The sequence below is a fragment of the Pieris napi genome, chromosome 6 (assembly GCF_905475465.1).
Source record: "Pieris napi chromosome 6, ilPieNapi1.2, whole genome shotgun sequence".
NCBI classification, from domain to species: Eukaryota; Metazoa; Arthropoda; class Insecta; order Lepidoptera; family Pieridae; genus Pieris; species Pieris napi.
The window spans coordinates 1,505,968-1,526,732 of NC_062239.1; the positions used below are offsets into that span (position 1 = coordinate 1,505,968).

The 20,765-nt window shown below is 31.6% G+C and overlaps 3 protein-coding genes across 3 annotated transcripts; all 3 read right to left on the bottom strand.

Annotated features, from left to right (window-relative positions):
- Positions 1 to 850: 850 nt before the first annotated feature.
- LOC125050526 lies at positions 851 to 4,499 on the bottom strand. Its single transcript, XM_047650429.1, has 4 exons — positions 4,285 to 4,499; positions 3,013 to 3,191; positions 1,568 to 1,678; positions 851 to 1,099 (listed from the first exon to the last, which is right to left on the bottom strand). The coding sequence occupies exons 1-4, from the start codon at positions 4,447 to 4,449 to the stop codon at positions 958 to 960; spliced, it is 597 nt and encodes a 198-aa protein (XP_047506385.1). The 5' UTR covers positions 4,450 to 4,499; the 3' UTR covers positions 851 to 957.
- Positions 4,500 to 7,143: 2,644 nt separating this feature from the next.
- LOC125050535 lies at positions 7,144 to 14,927 on the bottom strand. The gene is made up of 6 exons (XM_047650443.1): positions 14,611 to 14,927; positions 14,350 to 14,526; positions 13,848 to 14,061; positions 13,288 to 13,479; positions 9,878 to 9,985; positions 7,144 to 7,257 (listed from the first exon to the last, which is right to left on the bottom strand). The coding sequence occupies exons 2-6, from the start codon at positions 14,507 to 14,509 to the stop codon at positions 7,158 to 7,160; spliced, it is 774 nt and encodes a 257-aa protein (XP_047506399.1). The 5' UTR covers positions 14,510 to 14,526; positions 14,611 to 14,927; the 3' UTR covers positions 7,144 to 7,157.
- An 850-nt stretch (positions 14,928 to 15,777) lies between these two features.
- Positions 15,778 to 19,837, bottom strand: LOC125050498. Its single transcript, XM_047650390.1, has 5 exons — positions 19,622 to 19,837; positions 18,721 to 18,931; positions 17,304 to 17,504; positions 16,232 to 16,336; positions 15,778 to 15,937 (listed from the first exon to the last, which is right to left on the bottom strand). The coding sequence occupies exons 1-5, from the start codon at positions 19,773 to 19,775 to the stop codon at positions 15,814 to 15,816; spliced, it is 795 nt and encodes a 264-aa protein (XP_047506346.1). The 5' UTR covers positions 19,776 to 19,837; the 3' UTR covers positions 15,778 to 15,813.
- Positions 19,838 to 20,765: the final 928 nt, after the last annotated feature.

Genomic DNA, 20,765 nt, shown 5'->3' on the forward strand with positions numbered 1-20,765 from the left:
TTCTTCCGTATGTCTTAGACCGTAACTGAAGGCCTACGTATAACGCTAAGCTCACATTACACATAATCTTTCAAACTTTCCTCTATCTCTCGCGTATAATATCATACAGTTAATTTCATTCGTGTTCGATATTGTATTTCATGTTATTATATTTATTGTATACTGTATACAGGACGTACGATTCTAATGAAATTAATAAAATTACCGAACAATACAATGGATTGAACATCTTTTACAGATAATTCTTATTGTACTAATGAAAGGCATAAAATTATTAGAAGTACTTATAGGATTGTTTACACTTTGTTTATCTAAAATGACTATATAAATAATTGGACAACTTACTTTTTAGAATGTTCATAGATTAGTCAGTACAATACCGAGATCTTTGGATCTTTGTTTTTTTTTCAATATTCACACAATACACTGAACATGTGTATATAATAAGAAAGGTTACTATTACTTTAAAAAAAAAATTTCAATGAAATTAATTTCCAACGACAAAACTCAGAGATATAGATATAGATTATAATGACTTAAATGGTAAAATAATAATTTAATTATTAATTTTAATTTGTAGCAGTACAAGTGCGCAGCCTCTAACAAAAGATTTAAGTTCTTCGTCGACAGTAATCCGATCACACCAGAGCTGGTATTTACTATGTTCAGCGTATAAGCATCGCACTGCAGCAAAGAAAAGTAAATACTAAAATTTTTAATTTGTTTTGTTTTTTTTTGTATATAGTGTAGCTTGATTCTACTTTAAGTTATATATATTGATAATTGAATACTTTTTAAAATCAATATAAATAATTACATAGTTTTATATTGTAATTCTAAATTCGTGATTTAGTCCGGTCAATTTAGACTTTAATTTTTTGGTCTAGATTGACCGGACTAATTTATTTTCTACTTTGTATACAACAAGTTAATACATTATGACACGAATAAAATATCCTAATATTTTTGTTTATTCAAAGTTAATATAAAATGTAGTATAGAAAAGGGACAGTCGTGTACTTGATCACAAAAGTTGGGATCCAATATCTCATTGTACATATCGCTGATCTCGTTTGAATATTCCTCTTTTAGTGGAGCCCTGAAATACAAATAATACAATTATGAATCAAATAACAAAAAATATAATAATGTATACACGTTACGCTGGGATACTAAATGGGAAGTATATGAAGAGCGTAAAATTGATAGGGCCATATGAATTTTTTTTGTACAATTTAAATAAATAATTTTTATTACCTATGAAATATAATCTTACAAATACTAATAACTAACAGACAATTAATAAATCTAGAAAATTTAAAAAATATTTTTGACGTGACAACGTCTTATAATTCGATGGAGCGGGCTGCACGCACGAAAAAACCTAACTCATGTGGCGTGACCTCGCTCTGAGGCGTTCCATTTAAGGCTTGAAGTGCAAGCGAGAGCGCAGAACGAGCGACAAAGAGGCACAATCAGCCGCGGCGTTCGGCAGCGTTCGTTCTTAAATTAATTAATTCTTATATTATAAAAATTTAAATAAATAAAATTTATATATGTAACTTACGTAAATATAGCTCTCAGTAAATCATGGACCAGCGATGCACCGGGAGGTGCTAGGTGACTCTTGCTTTCACAAATGCAACGAAGTACACACGCCCGGCCGTTGAAGTTATGACTGAAAATATTATAAGTAAATCAGAATTTACGAGCACCAACGTTTTAAAGGATAATAAGACCTGTATTATTACGGCAATGGAAGCCTATTTATGGGAAAAGAGAAGGCGGGATTAGATTAGCTGTTATTATCTTAATATATATAAATTACGTGTCACGTTGTTTGTCCGCAATGGACTCCTAAACTACCGAACCGATATCAATCAAATTTGCACACCGTGTGTAGTTTAATCCAACTTAAAAGATAGGATAGCTTACATCTCAATTTATACCCGCAATGTTATTTTATTGCAAATTATTTGTTTATTATTTGACACAATTCTAACAGATGACGCTGTGTTGAAAGTACCAACTTTTCACATAAGCTACAATTTAATGGTATAACCACCAAAAAAGCATGGTGATCCCCATGACTGTTGTTTTCCTGCCGTTTCCTTTGAATAGTTTACTACTATGTAATACAAAAACCTTAGCCACAGCAACGCTTGGCCGAGTGTGCTAGTAATTATTATATCGTAGTTTTTAAATCAATATTGTCTTTCTAACAACCAAAAATAATTCAACTAGGTGCATACTATTGGAAGTTATGCACCTACATACATTTTCGTAATTCTTGTTATTTATCGATATTATACACGGTAGGTAGCTAAACAAAGAATTGAAAATTAAAAGTTTCATATCTTCCTTTTAAAAATCCTACAAAGCTTCTTGAGCATTTGTTCCATTAAAATATTCACTTGGAGCTTCTCACTTAGCTCAATCAATTTTGTCTCGATTAATCGATTCTCAGCCGTTATTGCATCTCGAAGCCTTAATGAGAACCTTATTGAACTGTTCCTCAGACGTTTAATTGTTCTTTTGATAATTGGAAGGAAATTAAAAATCATAGGAGGTTTTTATAGGAAGGAATGAATGGGGTCGTTCTCTTTCTAAGATATCTTTAAGTTTGTTACGTATTTATTTGGTTGAAGAGATAGATAATATATAAGATATTTTATTCTATACATATATTTATATATTTTTTAAAGTAGAATTGGTATTCTATTCCAAAATTATATTCTAAGTGGTCTAGTATGAACTTTCTCATACTTATGTGAAAAACTTGTTTTGAAAATCTGCAGGTAAAAACCATATATTATATTTAGAAGGAAGAAAAGAAAAAAATACAATCCGAGACTCATAACATTTGAAGCGTCATTAAATTATGATTGTATAGGAATATATATATAATACCTTAGTAATTTCAAGATTAATAATTAAACCGAATCGAATATAAATCGAATTTTATAGTAAATATACTATAAAACTCGATTTATTCGATTTAAAAATACTTACTAATATAATGCATTTTCTAGCCGTTCCCAGATATCTTTCTTTTGTCGATGGTGCTTCCGCCTCCTGTGTTCATTGGAAAACTTCTCATCGGGTAGCGGAAAAAGCACATCGATTTCCAAAGCTATGTTCCAACCAGATGGAGCGTGCGTCATGAACGCTTTTACCAGGGAAATTGTCATCTGAAAATTGGAAAAAATTAATAATACCAATGTTTTTAGCCCTTAACTGATGGCATGACACCAATAAAAAGCGTATTATTAAGGATTCAATGTTAAATAGTAAACATCAATATTAAAATTAATCGTTTAATTGGTTTTGCTTCTTATAAATTTCATTAAGTCATATTTATTATTTAAGTTAAAATATATTCTTAAAAATCACATCAAGTAAATTATAGAAATCAAAAAGAAAAACTTCATAAAATTTAAAATTAATATATCTTTAGAAATAAAATTTCCTATTTTATAACAACAGAAGGTGGCGCTTAATAGAAAGTATTTGCATTTCCTAATAAACCTATTTCTCCTTTGATAAATAGGTATATCAGATAATTACAAGTTCATTTTATATTGAGTATTGTAATATTGTCATAAGAATTATATTAGTAGTATAATGTAAAGTAAATAAAGTCCATTGGTACAGCTGTGAATCGAACCTACTATCAGGGGCTGAGAGTCGCACGCTAGGCCATCACTGCATAGGTATTTAAAGCCAGTATCAATAATTTACCACACACATCACCGCTTTCAGCCGCAACTTTATAAACAGTTTAGTATTTAAGTTCTCTAGGCGTTAAACAGGTTAAAATTATAATGCTGCTGCCATGATTCTGCTGCGCATGGGGAATGGTTATTTGGAATCGATGACCGCGAAAAAGACTGCGTCCGTTACAGCCTCAGAAACGACAGCAGTTTTCCAAAGGAAACTTTCGATAGGCCCGATTTGACTGCACTGGATATGTAGTAACGTTAAAAATACTAATACAGTTCTTAAGTAAAATTGTTACGAACCCGATTCTATGGATATTTGCGCACGAATTAAAATGTTTTATTATTTACGAAAAAGCACAGTTTTAATAGATTGCCAAATACTGTCAACGTATACAATTTTTTATACCTTTAAGAAACTTTTAAAGCCATATTGTCTAAATACTGAGTTAAAATGAAATTTAAAGTTTTAGTGTAATCTCGTGTAATGATTAATTGTAATCTTTATTATTCAATTTCGAAGAAAGAAGAATTACTGATACAGGGTCTTAATAAAAACGCTTACCACAAAACTACTCCCTTCTGGAAAAACTAAATACCGTTTCTTCCTTATACTACCCAGAGATGTCTTCACATTTGGACACTGTTCGGTCACATTATCACAAAGAACAGGACACGTAAGCAGTAACAGCACACACAGTCGCATTTTAGATACTTTTAACAAATACATATCAGATCATCTCCAAGAAGAACCAAACATCTCGTGACCATGTACGAAATGGTCACGAGATGTTTGGTTCTAATATTTTAAATATACAAAGCTATTACCCGGGTTAGCTTGTACCCGTTGTGTAATTGTTGGTTTAGGGTAAATACGCAGGTAAGATTCCTGGTTATGCTATATTGGTTACATAAAGATTTGAAAAGGGTTGAAATATTTTTTAACTATATTTTTTTTACTATCATTTGTTTTATAAATTATAAACCTTTGTGTTATTGTATGAACGTTGTGTTATATGTTTTTAAAATCTTAATAATACGGGATTTTTTAAAGTGAACTCTCTGTTTGGAGGATGAAAATATTTTCAACTGTATAAAACTATTTACCTGCATAATTTTACCACGACATTAAATAACTAATATCTACAACTATCTATATACATACTACTTTTATCAGTTAAACTTTTTGTAGATATGTCCAATGTGTTTATTTATTTTTACTGTATGTATCTGTTTAGTTTCCTTAATAAATAAATAGAAACTCAAAGCATATGGATAAATATTATAAATATAAATACACAGTGACAGGCGGCGTGCGTGCCTACATGCGCCACTAACAGAGGTTCCATTACTGTTTTGTTGGTAGCATTTTTTCCTCAACTTAATGAGCAATTTAGTTGGCAACTTCATTTTGTTAATTTTGTGTCACGGTGCGCGCGCATCGTAAAATTTCAATCTCATCAATTTTTCATAACGCGCCTAAAGAAGTATTACTTCAATAAATAAAAATAACAGCATGGCAAAGGTGTGAATATCATCCTAAAGTCTTAAGTTCGTAACCCAAACGAACACATTTAATAAATAAATGCGAAGAATTAGTTATGTGTTACGCTTTTTAAATTATGTTTTTAAAATTATATTTTGTATTTATATTGGTTACTACGTATACGGCACAGACATTTTAATGAAATGTTATTTTAATTGGATTAAAAATATCTATGATTTATCAGAAATTTTACAGTAAAAATAATTAAATCGATTCTCGTAATTCCGAGTTATTTTAAGTATTTCCTGTCAGCCATAAACGTAAGATTGTAAGACTATTAAGAAATCGCAAAGTGTTACTGAATTCTAAGTCTTCAGAATATATCGTCAGGAATAAGATTGTATAAACAAATTATCATATTGCAAATATATTCTCGAGTCAACATGTTAAAACAATAGTTTTATGTTTGAAGGGTCTCTAGAACGTCTTTGTTTATTTATTCAAATTTACATAACTGCACATGTGTACTTAGAACAAACCCAAGATCTTGAAATGTATAATGTATGAAAAGCTGTTCAGGAACTGTTGTAACATATGATTGGAGCGCCGTTGCTACTAGTGTGAAACACATTAGGTCCTGCCTCATTTTTTTAAAGCACACTACGAAGCTCGAAATAATTATTCTTTTGAAAATCGAACCCACAACTTTCAGATTATACGACTTCTCGTAATGCCACTGCATAATCTCCAGCGTAAATGACGAGTCCCAGTAAATAGCTGGAATGCCTGGCCATAGCTTCACGGGCCACGAGGATTATTATTACTTAAACAAAGTAAGATGTAGTTTACCCTTTCTTTCTATCTATCTTATGTTTATGCCAAGACGTACACTTAAAGCTCTAGAATTGCTCTATGTGAAATACACGAAACTTTTAACTTCAAATATAAGGTTCACAAAACATCGCTGAAACCGAGTTCCTATTTATCTATACTAATATGATACTGAAAAGTTTGTTCGCTTTTTGTTTGGTTGAACTTACTACTGGTTTAAATAAAATGGTTTTTTGGTGTTAGATAGGTATAAGACTAAGCCAAAGGAATAATATAAAATGTACATTTCCCCTTATTTGACAGCAATAATTCATCTAAAATATTATTCTCTGATCGCTTCAAATCGCAAGCCAGCCTGTTCAGTGACCTGAGCTGTTTGATCAAAGAATTAGAACACGACTGCTGCTACTCATTACGTTAGTCATGTTAACACCTTGGCACTGTATACAATTTTGTGCCTTATTCGTATACGATAGAGGCTGTATTTCTGCGATAGGATTGTTTGGATTTTAAAGTTGCGACGGATGTTGAAATGTCGATAGATCTTCAGATTTATTAGCAAGTAATTAGTTGCTTTTTTCACATTCATACATAAATTATATTATTTTTCTTTAAGCTGGAGCAATTGTATATCAATATAAATAGTATATTCTGTCTGAAGAATATTATTACCTTAATTCAAACAAGTCCAATGGTTTTTTTATTGAAAACTTTCTAAAAAATATTGAAAATTTCGTAACACTTAAAATATTTCCCTATTTGATTTCTTTCTGTCAGATTGTATTTACACTACGATGAACAGAGACAGATGAGAATTTAAGTTTAAATGGAGCAATTGGACTGATTTACAATTATTAGGGGGTAATTTTATATGTATGTCCAGGAATGCTTACTAGGGGTAAGAATGTAAGACGAAACGAAAGCGAATTTTGTTTGATTGTGATTGGTCAGCGTCTCAACAGCATCACTAGTTCAATCATAGATACGTGACAAGATTCATCTCGCCATTTGACAAAATGTTTGACTATCGTTTCGTCTTTTGTTTTACGTACTTTCTGTGGTACTGAAAGAACTTTCTACTTGGTTAAGAAAAAACATATTTTATATGATGATTTTTATGGTTAATCAATTTTACAGGCTGGATACATAGTATCACAATCATGTTTAGTTGAATGTGCTTTATCGTAGAGGTGTTTTGACGACTGCTCTCGACGAGGAAATCTGTAAAAATATATGTTAAATTATAATTTGCTATTGTAAATCGCTACATAGTAGATGTACGTGGGCTCATGAAATACAGTTTTCACTACACCAGGACTTTAGAACACATGTTTCTATGCAATCAGTTTTGGGCATTATAATTAGCCAGGTTATATATTCAATGTATCTATAATAATAATATATAATCAGTGGCGCTACAACCTCTTTAGGTCTGGGCCTCAGATTTATGAATCTGTTTCATGATCATTTTTCAATTTAATACGCAAGTAGCTGATCAGCCTCCAGTGTCTGACACACGCCGTCGACTTTTTGAGTCCAAGACGGTTTCCTCACGATGTTTTCCTTCACCGTTCGAGCGAATGCTAAATGCGCACATAGAAAGAAAGTCCATTTGTGCATAGCTGATTCTCTTATTTAGCATTAACACAATCTTCGAGTCGTTTCGATTTCGAAAATTCTTTCACCATGTCTCCAAAGATTATTAAAAAAAATATGCCCAACCGTTTGCAGTCAGTAACTTAATAAATAATTATTAATCTATATATATAAAAATGAAACCCGTTTTCCGTTGTCACGACATAACATGAAAACGGCTTGACCGATTTGTCTGATTTTTTTTTATAATATACCTTGAAGTACGAAAATGGTTCTTATGGAGAAAAATTAAAAAAAATTGAGTGAAAAAGTCTAAAAACAACACTTTTCTATATTCCCATACAAAATATTCGTAATAATACTTAAAAGTGAATTTGAACTTTAATACCATAGCATAAAGTTCAAGTGTTAGTGGAGGGGTTCCGGGAAGGTAAATTTTTATTTTTTGACATAATGTATTTGTTGTCTTATCAATTTTCTTTTTTTATCTTACTAGCTAGACCGGTGTCCCGAATAGCAGAATAAGTATTTTAAACAAATAAAGAATCGACTGTTAGGCGGTACGATGTTCGCCAGGCCAGCTAGTAACTTAAAAATAAGTCAGTTTCTGCCAATCTTCTGTTAATTAATACCCTATTAATTTAAAAAAGAGACATAACTATGTATCCCGTATGTCAAAATCTAATTCGTTTTGACATAGTAAGACTCTACTATAAATTTTTACGCAGCCTCGTGCAGTGCGTGCACGGTTTGAATAAAAAAAACAGTATTAAAATGGCTTCTCTTTGTGAACTCGGAACATATTACATAAAAATATTAATATCGTTCAAACCCTGCAATGTATTAACAATCTCAAAGTACTTTTATACTTTCTTGTGTCTCTTTGTGTATGTAATAACAAAACTATATACCATTTTCATATTGTACAAATTTTGCACTTTAGCAAATACTAACTCGGATATTTAGCGCGTGCGACAATGTATAATATTTGCGAAAAAGCGTTAAGTAGGATGTTTAGTTTATTTAATATTAATAATGCTTAGGAAAACATTTTCTCAATACAGTATTACATCTTTAAGCAGTTTTTTTTAATATATACACAGGTTTTTAGATGCCTGAGGAATCATAATCATGTACAAAATCTATTCTTGGTAGATAATAATAATAATAATAATATGATTGGACAATTCACACCAATTGACCTAGTCCCATGCTAAGCTGGTGAAGCTTGTGTTATGGGTACTAGGCAACGGATACACATACATATTATAGATAGATAGACATATTAATACATATTTAAACACCCAAGACCTAAGCACAACACCAAATGCTCATCACATCGATGTTTGTCTCAGCCGGGGATCGAACCCGGGACCCATGGATTCGCAGTACTAACCACTAGACCAATGAGCCGTCAGATGATTCGATATATTATCATTCAAAATGCCATTGGTATACAATTCTATAGATATTCTCTTTCTAATTGTATGTCCTTGAGGTCAAGAACGTATATTCAATGCTCCGTTGGGCAGCCACAGAACTTGTAACCGAAAAAAATTTAGTATGTCAGCCAATTAGAGCAATTTATAATGTCATCACCCTGTGCCCTGATTGGCTGAGATATTTGTAACAGTAGTCACACCTTTCGAATCCAAGAAGTTAGCTTATGTGTTCCATTTCTTTAAAATTCGAGTAAAATTATTTCGAACAAATGAAAACTTAATAAAACACTATTTTGACCGGATTGAAGTTATGTATTATTATAAATTTACAACTATTTGACATAATAAATACAGATAATTCAACTTTCTCTGCAGCTGTGATACTTTTTGACATTCAACATCTTTTGTCTTTAGTCACCGTGACCACGCACGCTGTAAAGCACGCGAAACGTCGGATAAATTTAAAATTATGTCAAATAGTTGTAAATTTATAATAATACATAACTTCAATCCGGTCAAAATAGTGTTTTATTAAATGAATAAAAGTTATGTCAATCAAAGACAATACTAAATGAAAAATTTAAATAAAGCAACCCATATAATAACAATATTACACGCGACCGTGTTTCATTTTTTCAATTTAACCAAATAGTCGCAATAACCAGCTTGAATGTAAATCGGTTGAAATACATTTTTTATTGACATTACCCGAACGCTAACTTGAGAATTTAAACCATATACCAATACTTTAAAGCACAAAATTCAACAAAAGGAAGGGTTAAGCCTATATTAAAAACACTCACGTAAAGGTAGCTCTCATGATTTCTTCGAAGAACGTGCCTTGTTCGGAACTTCCTTGGCCACTCTCACACAGCATCCGAAGAACACATTCCTGTCCGTTGAGGCCCAGCCTGAGAATTAAAACCATTAGCTGACATACTTTACAGAATACGTCCTGAATTTGTATTAGGATCCTTGATCGCCATATAAATATATGTTTTTATTTACATATTATTAAACACATACAATAAACAAAACGTTGTTTTTTTTTTTTTAAATTTGATATTATTATTGCATTATTCAGTTACAAAGGTGCTTGCTTCGGGAATTCAATGTTAATATTTACCTCTGAACGTAAGCGAGATATTAAATAATTGTTGTTTTACTAATAACTTATTGTACGTTGAAGTATCTATATTATTAAAAAGAATTTAAATGATAATTCAAAACAAATACTGATATTTCAACCACAGCATTAACCTTCAAAATAATTAAATCCCAAAACTTTATACTAATCACAATACCGAACATTAAAAAGAATAAAGTGAAATAAAACGCGAAAAAGCTGCTAAATAATTTCATGAAATAACGCGGAATGTTCCCGAATCCTCATTCCTTTTTGTATTAAAAATCTTTGTTTCTACTTCAAAGCTGTTTGTAAAGAAGTTTCACATTTTAATCCCTTTTTCCTTTTATTCGGTTTCAAACTGGATGGTCCAAGATCCCAGGGCCGCCAGACATCACGTATTTTCTGACGGATGAAATGTGGACGATTGGGTAGTGTAAGTATGTACTATGATCGTATGCCTACCTGCTAGCTTGGTCAAACGGCCAATTTCCAGGTATCAGGTAATCAAGGTACACAAAAACATTACTTACTTCACGTAAATTCTCATGGCTGATTTTTATATATGTTTTCGAGTGTATAGTTAAAAATAAATTGTCAATACTCCCAGACACTTTCCGTCGGCCATATTGCTTAACAGACGCTTTAAGGGTCTCAAAATAATTAGTCAACTTCACGTAAATTCTGACGCTCCATTTTTATATATGTTCATCCGACAACTATTTTAAAAGCTTTGACAAGAAGACAGACCGATCCAAGGGGCCAATCATCCCCTAAACTAAATTTTAATATATCTATGAGTGAGAGAGCATTATCTACGCGCATGAGACTGAGTGAGACCGACTGCGCTGTTAAAGCCATGAAAATTACTTGAAAAATTATTATTATTCAAAAAGGGCAAGCAAAAGCCGTTTAATATTTTGAAGAAAAATGAAGAGTACCAACAAAGCATTTCACCGTTTTGGTACGTTGGATTTTGTTGGTGATGTAGATGAAGAAGAACGTGTATTCAACATAATACAAAAATTTATCTGTGATGTTTACAATTTTCCTGGAATAATTGATGTAGATGCTGCCAGACTACAGTTGTTTATCATTTACATACATGGTATCTGATATAAATGAAGAATTCAATTGAAAGAATTTAAGAAACTTCGATGCCAGTAACTTACCACCTTGTAAAAGTGAGCTTTGGCAACAGTTTCGACGGGCTAGCTTTGGAACAATGCAAGTATGAAGATGATAAATATTTTCAACCCCGAAAACAATGGCTGGACACTACAAGATGGTAAATATAATTTTCATTGGTTCGATGGAGATCAATTACCGGGTTTTGTCAGTGAGTCGCTGGAAGAACAATCAGGTAAATTATTTTCGTTTCTCATATTATTTGTATCTTTTTAGTTTTTTCAGACCTTCATTGTTTAACTTGTTTTTTACAGAGGAAGAAAATAAGGATAATGCTGATGATGACGATCACGATTTAGATATTCAATTTCAAGATTGATATTTGATGATGATGATAATGAAGATTAAAAGCCACTGTTAAGAAATATTGAAGAATTAATATTTTTCCACTTTGTTTCCAAATTTCCAATAAATAATTAATTAAAAAAATTGCTGCTATTTAAATATAAGTGGTATTTTTAAAAAATATTTTTTAGTTCTAATTAATAAATTGAAAAAAAAAAAAAATGTCGGCTAACTTTAGTATTATTTATTATGTGTCAATTTTTTTCTTATTTTTGTTGCTATAATTTACTTGTCAACAAAAGTTCTAAAAATTATAAAATATCTGTTCAAGTAATTTTCATGGCTTTAACAGCGCAGTCGGTCTCACTCAGTCTCATGCGCGTAGATAATGCTCTCTCACTCATAGATATATGTATTAAAATTTAGTTTAGGGGATGATTGGCCCCTTGGATCGGTCTGTCTTCTTGTCAAAGCTTTTAAAATAGTTGTCGGATGAACATATATAAAAATGGAGCGTCAGAATTTACGTGAAGTTGACTAATTATTTTGAGACCCTTAAAGCGTCTGTTAAGCAATATGGCCGACGGAAAGTGTCTGGGAGTATTGACAATTTATTTTTAACTATACACTCGAAAACAAATATAAAAATCAGCCATGAGAATTTATGTGAAGTAAGTAATGTTTTTGTGTACCTTGATTACCTGATACCTGGAAATTGGCCGTTTGACCAAGCTAGCAGGTAGGCATACGATCATAGTACATACTAACACTACCCAATCGTCCACATTTCATCCGTCAGAAAATACGTGACGTCTGGCGGCCCTGGGATCTTGCTCTAGGAGATAAAGAAACGTAAAGCTCACAACACACCGTGTAATCTAAATAAAAAAAGCTTTCAAATCGGTTTCTCATGTAAGTGTGGTTTCATAATGCTTCGTGTAATGCGTTTTGACTTAATACTATTCCATATTTGAATTGTTTAGGCTCGAAAGGTTCCCGACTCTTATGAGTTAAATTGATACGCATTTGATAGTGAGTGTACAATGTTCATCCACGAATTATTCCCTACCACGCCCAAATATTTTAAGTTACATGTCTGACAGACCCACAAATTAATTATGCGAAAACAAATACAGATCTGTCGGCGTATTTAATGTGTTCATTTTACTATGAAAACCAGGTTTTCTGTACTTATAAATTTAATAAGACTTTTTACTAATGGTTGAATACAGTTTAAATAATGTATCATTAAATATTAGTATAGAAACAGTAAATGTTTAGTGCAATCCGTACATACATATATGATAAATAGTTGCGTCTAGTATATATTTGTCAGTAATACTAAAATTCTTTTGTGTTGCCAGTAATTAATATTAAATGCGTCTTCTATTCAAAAATAGTTTGTCATATTGAAAACGTAGATTAAAATTCGTCGTGTATACCAAGCTTTAAGAAATATATCGTGTGTATCACGTACGAATTGTATTTTTCGTATTGTATAAGAATGGGATATCTTCCCATTCTGATCTGTATGATTAAAGTCCAATATCTTATATTTTATAAACGAGACAATTAACTTAAATTATCAACAGACAAGTGGTTAGCCATACTTACGCATTTAAAAATTCTCCGAATTTCGAATAAAAGTCTTTCCTTCCATATCTATGAAAGTCGATACTATTATGATCTAAGTCTTGTAGAACTGTACCGCCTTTCTTTTGTTTCTCGTGCATTTCCTTGATTGATATAGAGCTATTTGTATCGGTCACACTTCGCTTGGCAAATGCGGGGTTTACCAGAAATTTTCTGTAAGCAACAAAATCACCATAAAATTGCAAATACTAAATATCTATGTAGAATCAATTTATTTGACAATAAACTCTCGTACGTTGAAGGAAAACATCGTGAGGAAATCGGCATGCTTTAGACCCGAAACATAAAAGCTATTGTATATTATTTTTTTAACAATAACACGGTTTCTTTAGAGTTTTGAGTAAATGGATTCAACATTTTTCTCTACTACTTTTTCTCTTGAATTCGTACTCAAATCATTAGTTGCTGCATATGAAAGCTTTAAAATAGTAAATATGGACCTAATAGTAATTTTAGACGAGTTATGAGAAATCAGCAATGTCTAGACTGGTAGGACTTAAATATTAAATCAAACAATATACTTGTGATACGGCTTCTTAGATAAAACTTTTCCATCTTCATCCAAAAAGTATATACTTTTAGATATTCCATTTCTGTTTGCAAATTCTTTTTCGTGGTTTTTAAATATGTGGAATAATTTTGGGTCCGTTGGGAGTTCCCACGCCAACGCTGCCGTATTAGCAAGCCATACTATGTTACCTAATTGAAGATAACCATGGTTTTGTTCACAAATAACTGAAAAATTAATAATAATTCTCGTAATGGCCTCTATGGCTTTAATAGAGTTTGATTACTGCGTTTGAATTCCGCAATAATGATTCCGGATGAAAAACACATATTATCTCCTACTAAAATAATAATCACAGAAATACATAATTTACCTTTCAAGGGTATCGAAACTTTACAAAGTATGATCTTTAAAATGTATACAATATTATTAAGTTTATTTTTTATTGACAATATTATAAAAACAATTGATTTCATTTCAGGCTACTTAAAAGTTGTTCTTTTATTTAAACTTACCCAACTGAAATGAGCTTCCATCCGGAAAAACTAAGTACCTTTTTCGTCTTGACAGAACCTTGTTTGATTCTTTGTAATCTTCGTTATTTGTAATATCATCAATAGACATTGCAAAGGTACAGAGTGTAAGAAATAGGAATAACTTAATTGTGTCTGCCATACTAGAAGAATATTTTACTGAAAAAAGAAACCAAATCTCAATGAATTAAGTGTTACTTCAATGTGAACAATAAGCCAAATGTAAGAGATAAATATTCGTACTATTAAGCAATAGAAGAAAAGTATTTGAAGCAAATTTTTCGCTTTTGAATATATACACACAACTTTTCCGAATAAGCTAAGCGCACAATCTATCAGCTCAACCTCAAAACAACTGTCGTTACATTGTCTCACATACCGCTGTTTATTAAATTTAGACATCCACAAATCAGAACAAACTTATTTACACACAATTATCGTTGTGAACAGTCGCGATGATAAGGTAAAATTTGTCCACGATGAATTGTAATACGAGCCCCGTTCTTCGCCACTTATTTCGTCATTATAGCTCTTGACTTGCTGAGAGGAAGTTAGCACATTTTTATCGACTATTGTGAAAATATAAGTCTTCTGCCTTTGTATTCCTTTAAATTAATTTGAAATTTCAACTATTAAAACAACTTAATTCAAAGCCGTTGAATGTTGAAGTTTTAAGTAGTGTATTTGAAAGGATTAAAAATGACGTCGACTGTGAGCGCATTAATTAATATATTTGGCAAACATTTAATTAATACGACCTAAAAATTTAATTGGTTATTTGTTAACAAAACTTCAGCTTACATTCAATGACTGACTGAAGTATAATATAAATATAAAACATTTCTCATATTAAAATATGAATGTTAAACTGTATTTTCTATACGATGATACATGAATTGCTTTCGCTGCGATTTGAAATTTCTTCTCTTTTATGAACAAATATGGCCTATTAGTATATATACATGACATACTGTCCCATAAAGCATATATATCGTTTGGACAAACATAAAACCTACTTTAGTCTTAAGTTAATTAGTTTAATAAAATATATATAAAATTGGTTTTAAAACTGCCAATTAGCTGACCACAGGGTAAGTGTGTACCCGTAACAATTAAACGTTACACATTTAGTATATTTTCTGATATCCCAAAGACCCGAAGAGCATGGGGCAGACACATATATGCCTCTGTGTTTTATATTTTTTCTTATATGCAATATTTCCTAAGACATCATTAATTTTACGCCATACGTTTAATTACTTAACACATTTTCGTTCAGTGTCAGAAAAATCGGAAAAGGACTGGTTTTAAGCCGGAGTTCGAACGCTTAGGGCTTGGAATACATAAGTACTGGAATAGTTAACTTAATAAAATAAACACAATATTTAATACGAAAATGAGTTTATCGATGCAAAATGATTTCACCAAATCTTATTTTAAATCTAATCATAATGAGGTGACGTCGAAATTTTCACAGCCCGGATACATTATCTCACAGTCCTTTGATGGATCGTGAGCTTGATCATACAATTTATGTTCTTCGATAGCAGAATTTTTGTCCTTTGGGAATCTGCAATTGGAATAAGTATGATGTTATGGTTTACACAAAATACCATTAAAACTTTGAAACGTTTTCAACGAATGTCCAGTTACGTTTCGAGTGGTTTATAAATCGTGATGAGTACTATCTTTGCTTTTAATTAATAAAAATTATAATTATTATTAAAACTTTATTTGATAATAGCTATTTTAAAATATTGTTTTACCAAAATAATAATCTAATTAAACTTCTCTATATGTTAGCAACATACTCTTTGTTATATACTGTACTGAAGACACTTGGTATTTAAATTTCAATACTTACGTAAAGACAACCCTTAGTAGTTCCTGAAGGAATGTCGCCTGCCCTCGGGCTCGAGCTGACTCGCATAGTTTGCGAAGTACGCACTGCCTCCCATCGGAACCCAGCCTGCAACAGTTATTTCGACTCTACACATAGTTCGAATAATGAAGTTTAAAAATGGAACATGGCTAGAGTGTATGACAAGTAGAATTTCATGTTTTTTGAGTTTATTATTTAGACACGACGGGAATAAAACAAGAGTGGCGCTGACACGCGATAATAATATATACATGCATCAGTGGCGCTACAACCTTTTCAGGTCTATATTTAGGTCTTTTTTATGTATTTGTTTCATGATCATTTGTTAATCTAATAAGCAAGAAGGTGATCAGCGGACCGATGTTTTCGGTGTAAGGTCTAAGAAAGAAAGTCCATTGGTGCACAGCCGGGGATCGAACCCGTCAACAGTAGACAAACACTGCTGACACGCTATAATAGTGCCAATAAATCTTAGTTTTAGTTACAAGTACTATATACGTAGAATGTTAAATAAGCATAATTTTTCTAGACATATATTTTTCTAATTCATATGAAGACAGAGCAGAGCTTCTTCATACATGACATGCCATGGAAACTCTCAATACCAGAGGGCTCACGAGTGCGTTGCCAGCCGTTTAAGAATTGGTACGCTCTTTTATTGAACGTAAAAAAAGTAAAAGTAAAAGTAAGAGCTGGAGTATGGAACTCCAGCTCTTACTCGATTCTCTATACGTATAATCGTGCTAGGAACTTTATGCGACTTTCTCCTATAATTAAAATATATATTGTGAGGCATGCATCGTAGACTCAAAAATTTACAACGACAATCTAAAACAATTAGGTGTTTTGATGAAAAAAGATTGATGACACAAATACAGAAATTGAGGTTAAATCATTCTTTATTACAAAAATGCATGCATTCCCAGTTAACTATCCAGATTATCTAGATCAACCAATCACCTTATCCCTAAAGTACTTGAAAATAAAGCAATATTTCGTTTAAATTAGCTTCATTATTCTTCACAAAGGAAGTGAAGATTCATTAGGCACTTACGCTGAAATTAATGTCTCCAGTTTTTGGTATAGCTCTGCGCGACTATTTCTATGAAATTCACTATTGCCTTCATCGTGTCTCAGAAAATCTCGTCCATGTCTCTCATGCATTTTTATTCGGTCTATCTTCACTTTTAATCGGTCTTTAAATGACACTCCATCCACGCTGCGTTTCGCGAATGCCGGGTTTACGATTGTGGGTCTGTAACATAATTAGCAAAGTTATTAACTATTTATGATAATATAAAGGCAGTTCCAATAGTAAAATATTGGAACAGCCTTTAAACAGATTCAAAACACATATTAAAAAATCTCAAATCTCCAAACTCAATCTCCAAGATGAGTTGCACAAAATGTAAAAAGACAGTGTGCGGAGAACATAAAAAAGATGTTTGCAACAATTGTCTTTAGCCGTTGATTTTTCCAGTATTTTTTTAAAATTGAGACTGATTATATTATAATTAATTAATTAATAAGAAAAAACACTATAAAAGTTACCTATTTTTAAAAATTTCTACCTAAGTACAGAAGACTTCTAATTTTTGTTAAGGGTTTACAAATACCTACAAATTTTCATATTTTGAATAAAATTTATGATATAACTTATGTATTTTATTTACTTATTAATAATTCAACAATTTACAGTAGTGAATGAAACAAAAATAATTGACATTCATAAAAAAAATCTGCTATTAAAATAGTGCGCCTCTCAGGCGCATGTTTATCTTTTCAGTACAAAAAAATAACGTTATCTTTCTAGGGTTAATGTGTAAAGGTTACTACACACTTAATGACTACCTAGAAGACAAAAACGCTTGGCAATAGTTCTAATTATATTGTTATAATTTGTTTTGTTATCTTTGAAGTGTTGTGAATATGTGTGTAATGGTGAATGTCGTAAATCACAGAACAAATTTGGTTTTTTTACTTATATAACTTTAATGAACCATAAACCACAAGTTTATGAAATTTTCCTTTGAATTATTGTAATGTAGAGGACGGGTAAAACTTGCTGAGTTTCTTGCCCGTTCTTCTCAGAACAAGGCCTCCTGGTAGTTCTGCGAACGGATGGCGTAGTCTTGCTCTTTTGCGAATTTTGTAAACGTTTTTGAAATTCATGCCCTAAGACGCATCTTAACTGAATAAACGTATTTTGATTTATTGATAATATTGTGGTAATAGTAAAAGTAGACTTCTTAATGAAGCAACGTACATATTATTTTATATGATGATTCTGTGCCTTCTTTTCTACGCTTGTTTTATAGAGATAGTTGACATCAAATAACTCTCCTAGAAAAAATACTATAATAAACGTATTTAACATAATAGCTATAAAATGAGCACTCATAAGGCAATCATTATTATAAAATTATTTATAAAACACGAATATAATATAATTTAAAAATTGTCAAAATTACCTTCTAAACGGTATCTTAGCCACGACACGCCCATTTTCATCCAAGTAATAGATATTTTTTTCATCATTCCTTCTGTTTGGTTTTTTTTCATACTCTTTAAACATTAGCAGAAGTTTTGGGTCTGTGGGCAAATTCCAGGCCAGAGCTGCAGTGTTGGCAAACAAGAATATATCTCCGATGGGAATAAGAGCCGCTGTCTGCGTACAGAATACTGAAATGATTTAGCGGCTTATAAATTTTGCATGGTCACTACACTTATCAGTCAAAAGTGTTGTAATTTCTGTATCAATTTAATATTGTCTATTTCCTTGGCACATACTTTGTGTCTGAATTTTAGCTGTCCACAAAGATCGTAATAAAAATATTATTCTATATTTGAATTTTGACACAGGTATTAAAGAAACATGACAGTTATCTCTAAAAAATCATTAATTGAATAAATAATTGAAATTGTTGCAAAACTAATTGTTAATAAGCAACTAAAACTACGAAAAGACAGACTCATCAGGTATCCGTTTAGTCACAAATTCTTCAAAATACCTACATTACTAAACCTCAGTTAATATTCGACAAGACTCACTAATTTTTCAGTTTAAATAAACTAATGTTAACCTGATTTTGAAGGAGACTTTTCTACCAACTTAATCTGCTTCAGCAATATTAAGAAATTCATTAATATTAAAATAAACTTAAAGTAAATTTCTCATTCAAATCTTTTTAACATAATTTATAACTATAACATAAGTATGAATTGAAATAAAAAACCCCTAGACCGTTTCTCTCATTACTTAAAAGCATTTTAATCAACGTTCACTTCAAAGGCACAACCTGGAGGTTAGTGCTTTTCAAATGCCTTCTACCTTTCACACACGTCACACTAACTAGATTACCCAGTACGTACCCAATTGGAAGGAGCTTCCTTCAGGAAAAATTAAAAACCGCTTGCTTCGAGACAACACCCGCGTTGCATTTCCACCAGAAAGACATTCATCACCTCTACACGGATCACTTGACGTAAATCCGAGGAACAAAATCAAAATATAAACTTTTATCATGTTAATTATGAGAGCAATTTCCAAAAAATCTAGTTGCCACCGGGATGACACAAAACAAATTGTCTCGTTGCGCGGGATTGTATAAAGAAAGACCAATTAACATGTTCTATGTCAACTTAAGAACAGTTACAGTCGTGATACAGCCAAGGCTGTTCATTTTGCTCACTCAGGCTGTTTTAGTTTTATAAGCGTGGCGATTACCTAAATTGGAATTACGCCCTGAATGTATAGACAGAAGTAGGTAGTCTTCAACTGTTACTTTGCATTCATTCTTTTCATAGCAATTAGCTAACCCTTGGGAGTTACGCATCGAGAGTATAGCCAGACGTAGACAATTACTTCAATTGTTACGTTGCATTCATTTGTTACAAAGCAATTAACATTACATTATTTCGCTTATTATTCTATTGTTGTACGCGAGTGGTTAATATAAAGTAAAACTAAAATCCTCTATTATTTTGAGCACCCCGATGACCAAGGAACCGTGCACGTGACGTCTATTGATTTACCAAAAACAAAAACCTGACGTCACAGGTGATAAATAAGTGAAATAGGAAAATAACGTCACTTACATTTTCTTCATAATTAGTTCCATTTAGCGTTCCATTTGCCCGACTATTATGGTCTCAGTCATTAAAATTAAGACACAATTATGAAGCGTAATGAGCTATGAAGGCTATTAGACCACTTTTTATACATTAAAGAAATTGCAAATTAGCGAAAGATGTGCTTTTAACTTATTGAAAAGATACTTTAAATGAAACGGGGAGCTTGAGGTATCGTAACGTAATTCATTTATACCTTTAAACTAGATTAATATTGAATTCAGTTTATATATTACAAATTCTATTTTTAAAAAGAATTCTTTTTACGAAATTTGATAATGGGGCACTAATCTATGGATTTATTAGCACCCTAAGGGTCGATTCGACCAAACTTCAATTTATACACGAGTAACTATACCAAGAATAATCTATTCCATGATTTAAA

Bases quoted from the DNA above. Each gene is read 5' to 3' on its own strand.
- LOC125050526 (XM_047650429.1), bottom strand. From the start codon at position 4,449: ATGTATTTGTTAAAAGTATCTAAAATGCGACTGTGTGTGCTGTTACTG. The intron at 3,192-4,284 runs GTAAGCGTTTTT...TCCAATTTTCAG, and splicing joins CAGAAGGGAGTAGTTTTGTG to ATGACAATTTCCCTGGTAAA. The intron at 1,100-1,567 runs GTAAGTTACATA...TTTGTATTTCAG, and splicing joins TTACTGAGAGCTATATTTAC to GGCTCCACTAAAAGAGGAAT.
- LOC125050535 (XM_047650443.1), bottom strand. From the start codon at position 14,509: ATGGCAGACACAATTAAGTTATTCCTATTTCTTACACTCTGTACCTTT. The intron at 13,480-13,847 runs GTATATTGTTTG...TGTTGCTTACAG, and splicing joins TCTAAGAAGCCGTATCACAA to AAAATTTCTGGTAAACCCCG. The intron at 7,258-9,877 runs GTGAGTGTTTTT...ATATTTTTACAG, and splicing joins ATCATGAGAGCTACCTTTAC to ATTTCCTCGTCGAGAGCAGT.
- LOC125050498 (XM_047650390.1), bottom strand. From the start codon at position 19,775: ATGATAAAAGTTTATATTTTGATTTTGTTCCTCGGATTTACGTCAAGT. The intron at 18,932-19,621 runs GTACGTACTGGG...AAATCATTTCAG, and splicing joins AGGAAGCTCCTTCCAATTGG to TATTCTGTACGCAGACAGCG. The intron at 17,505-18,720 runs GTAATTTTGACA...ATTATGTTACAG, and splicing joins GCTAAGATACCGTTTAGAAG to ACCCACAATCGTAAACCCGG.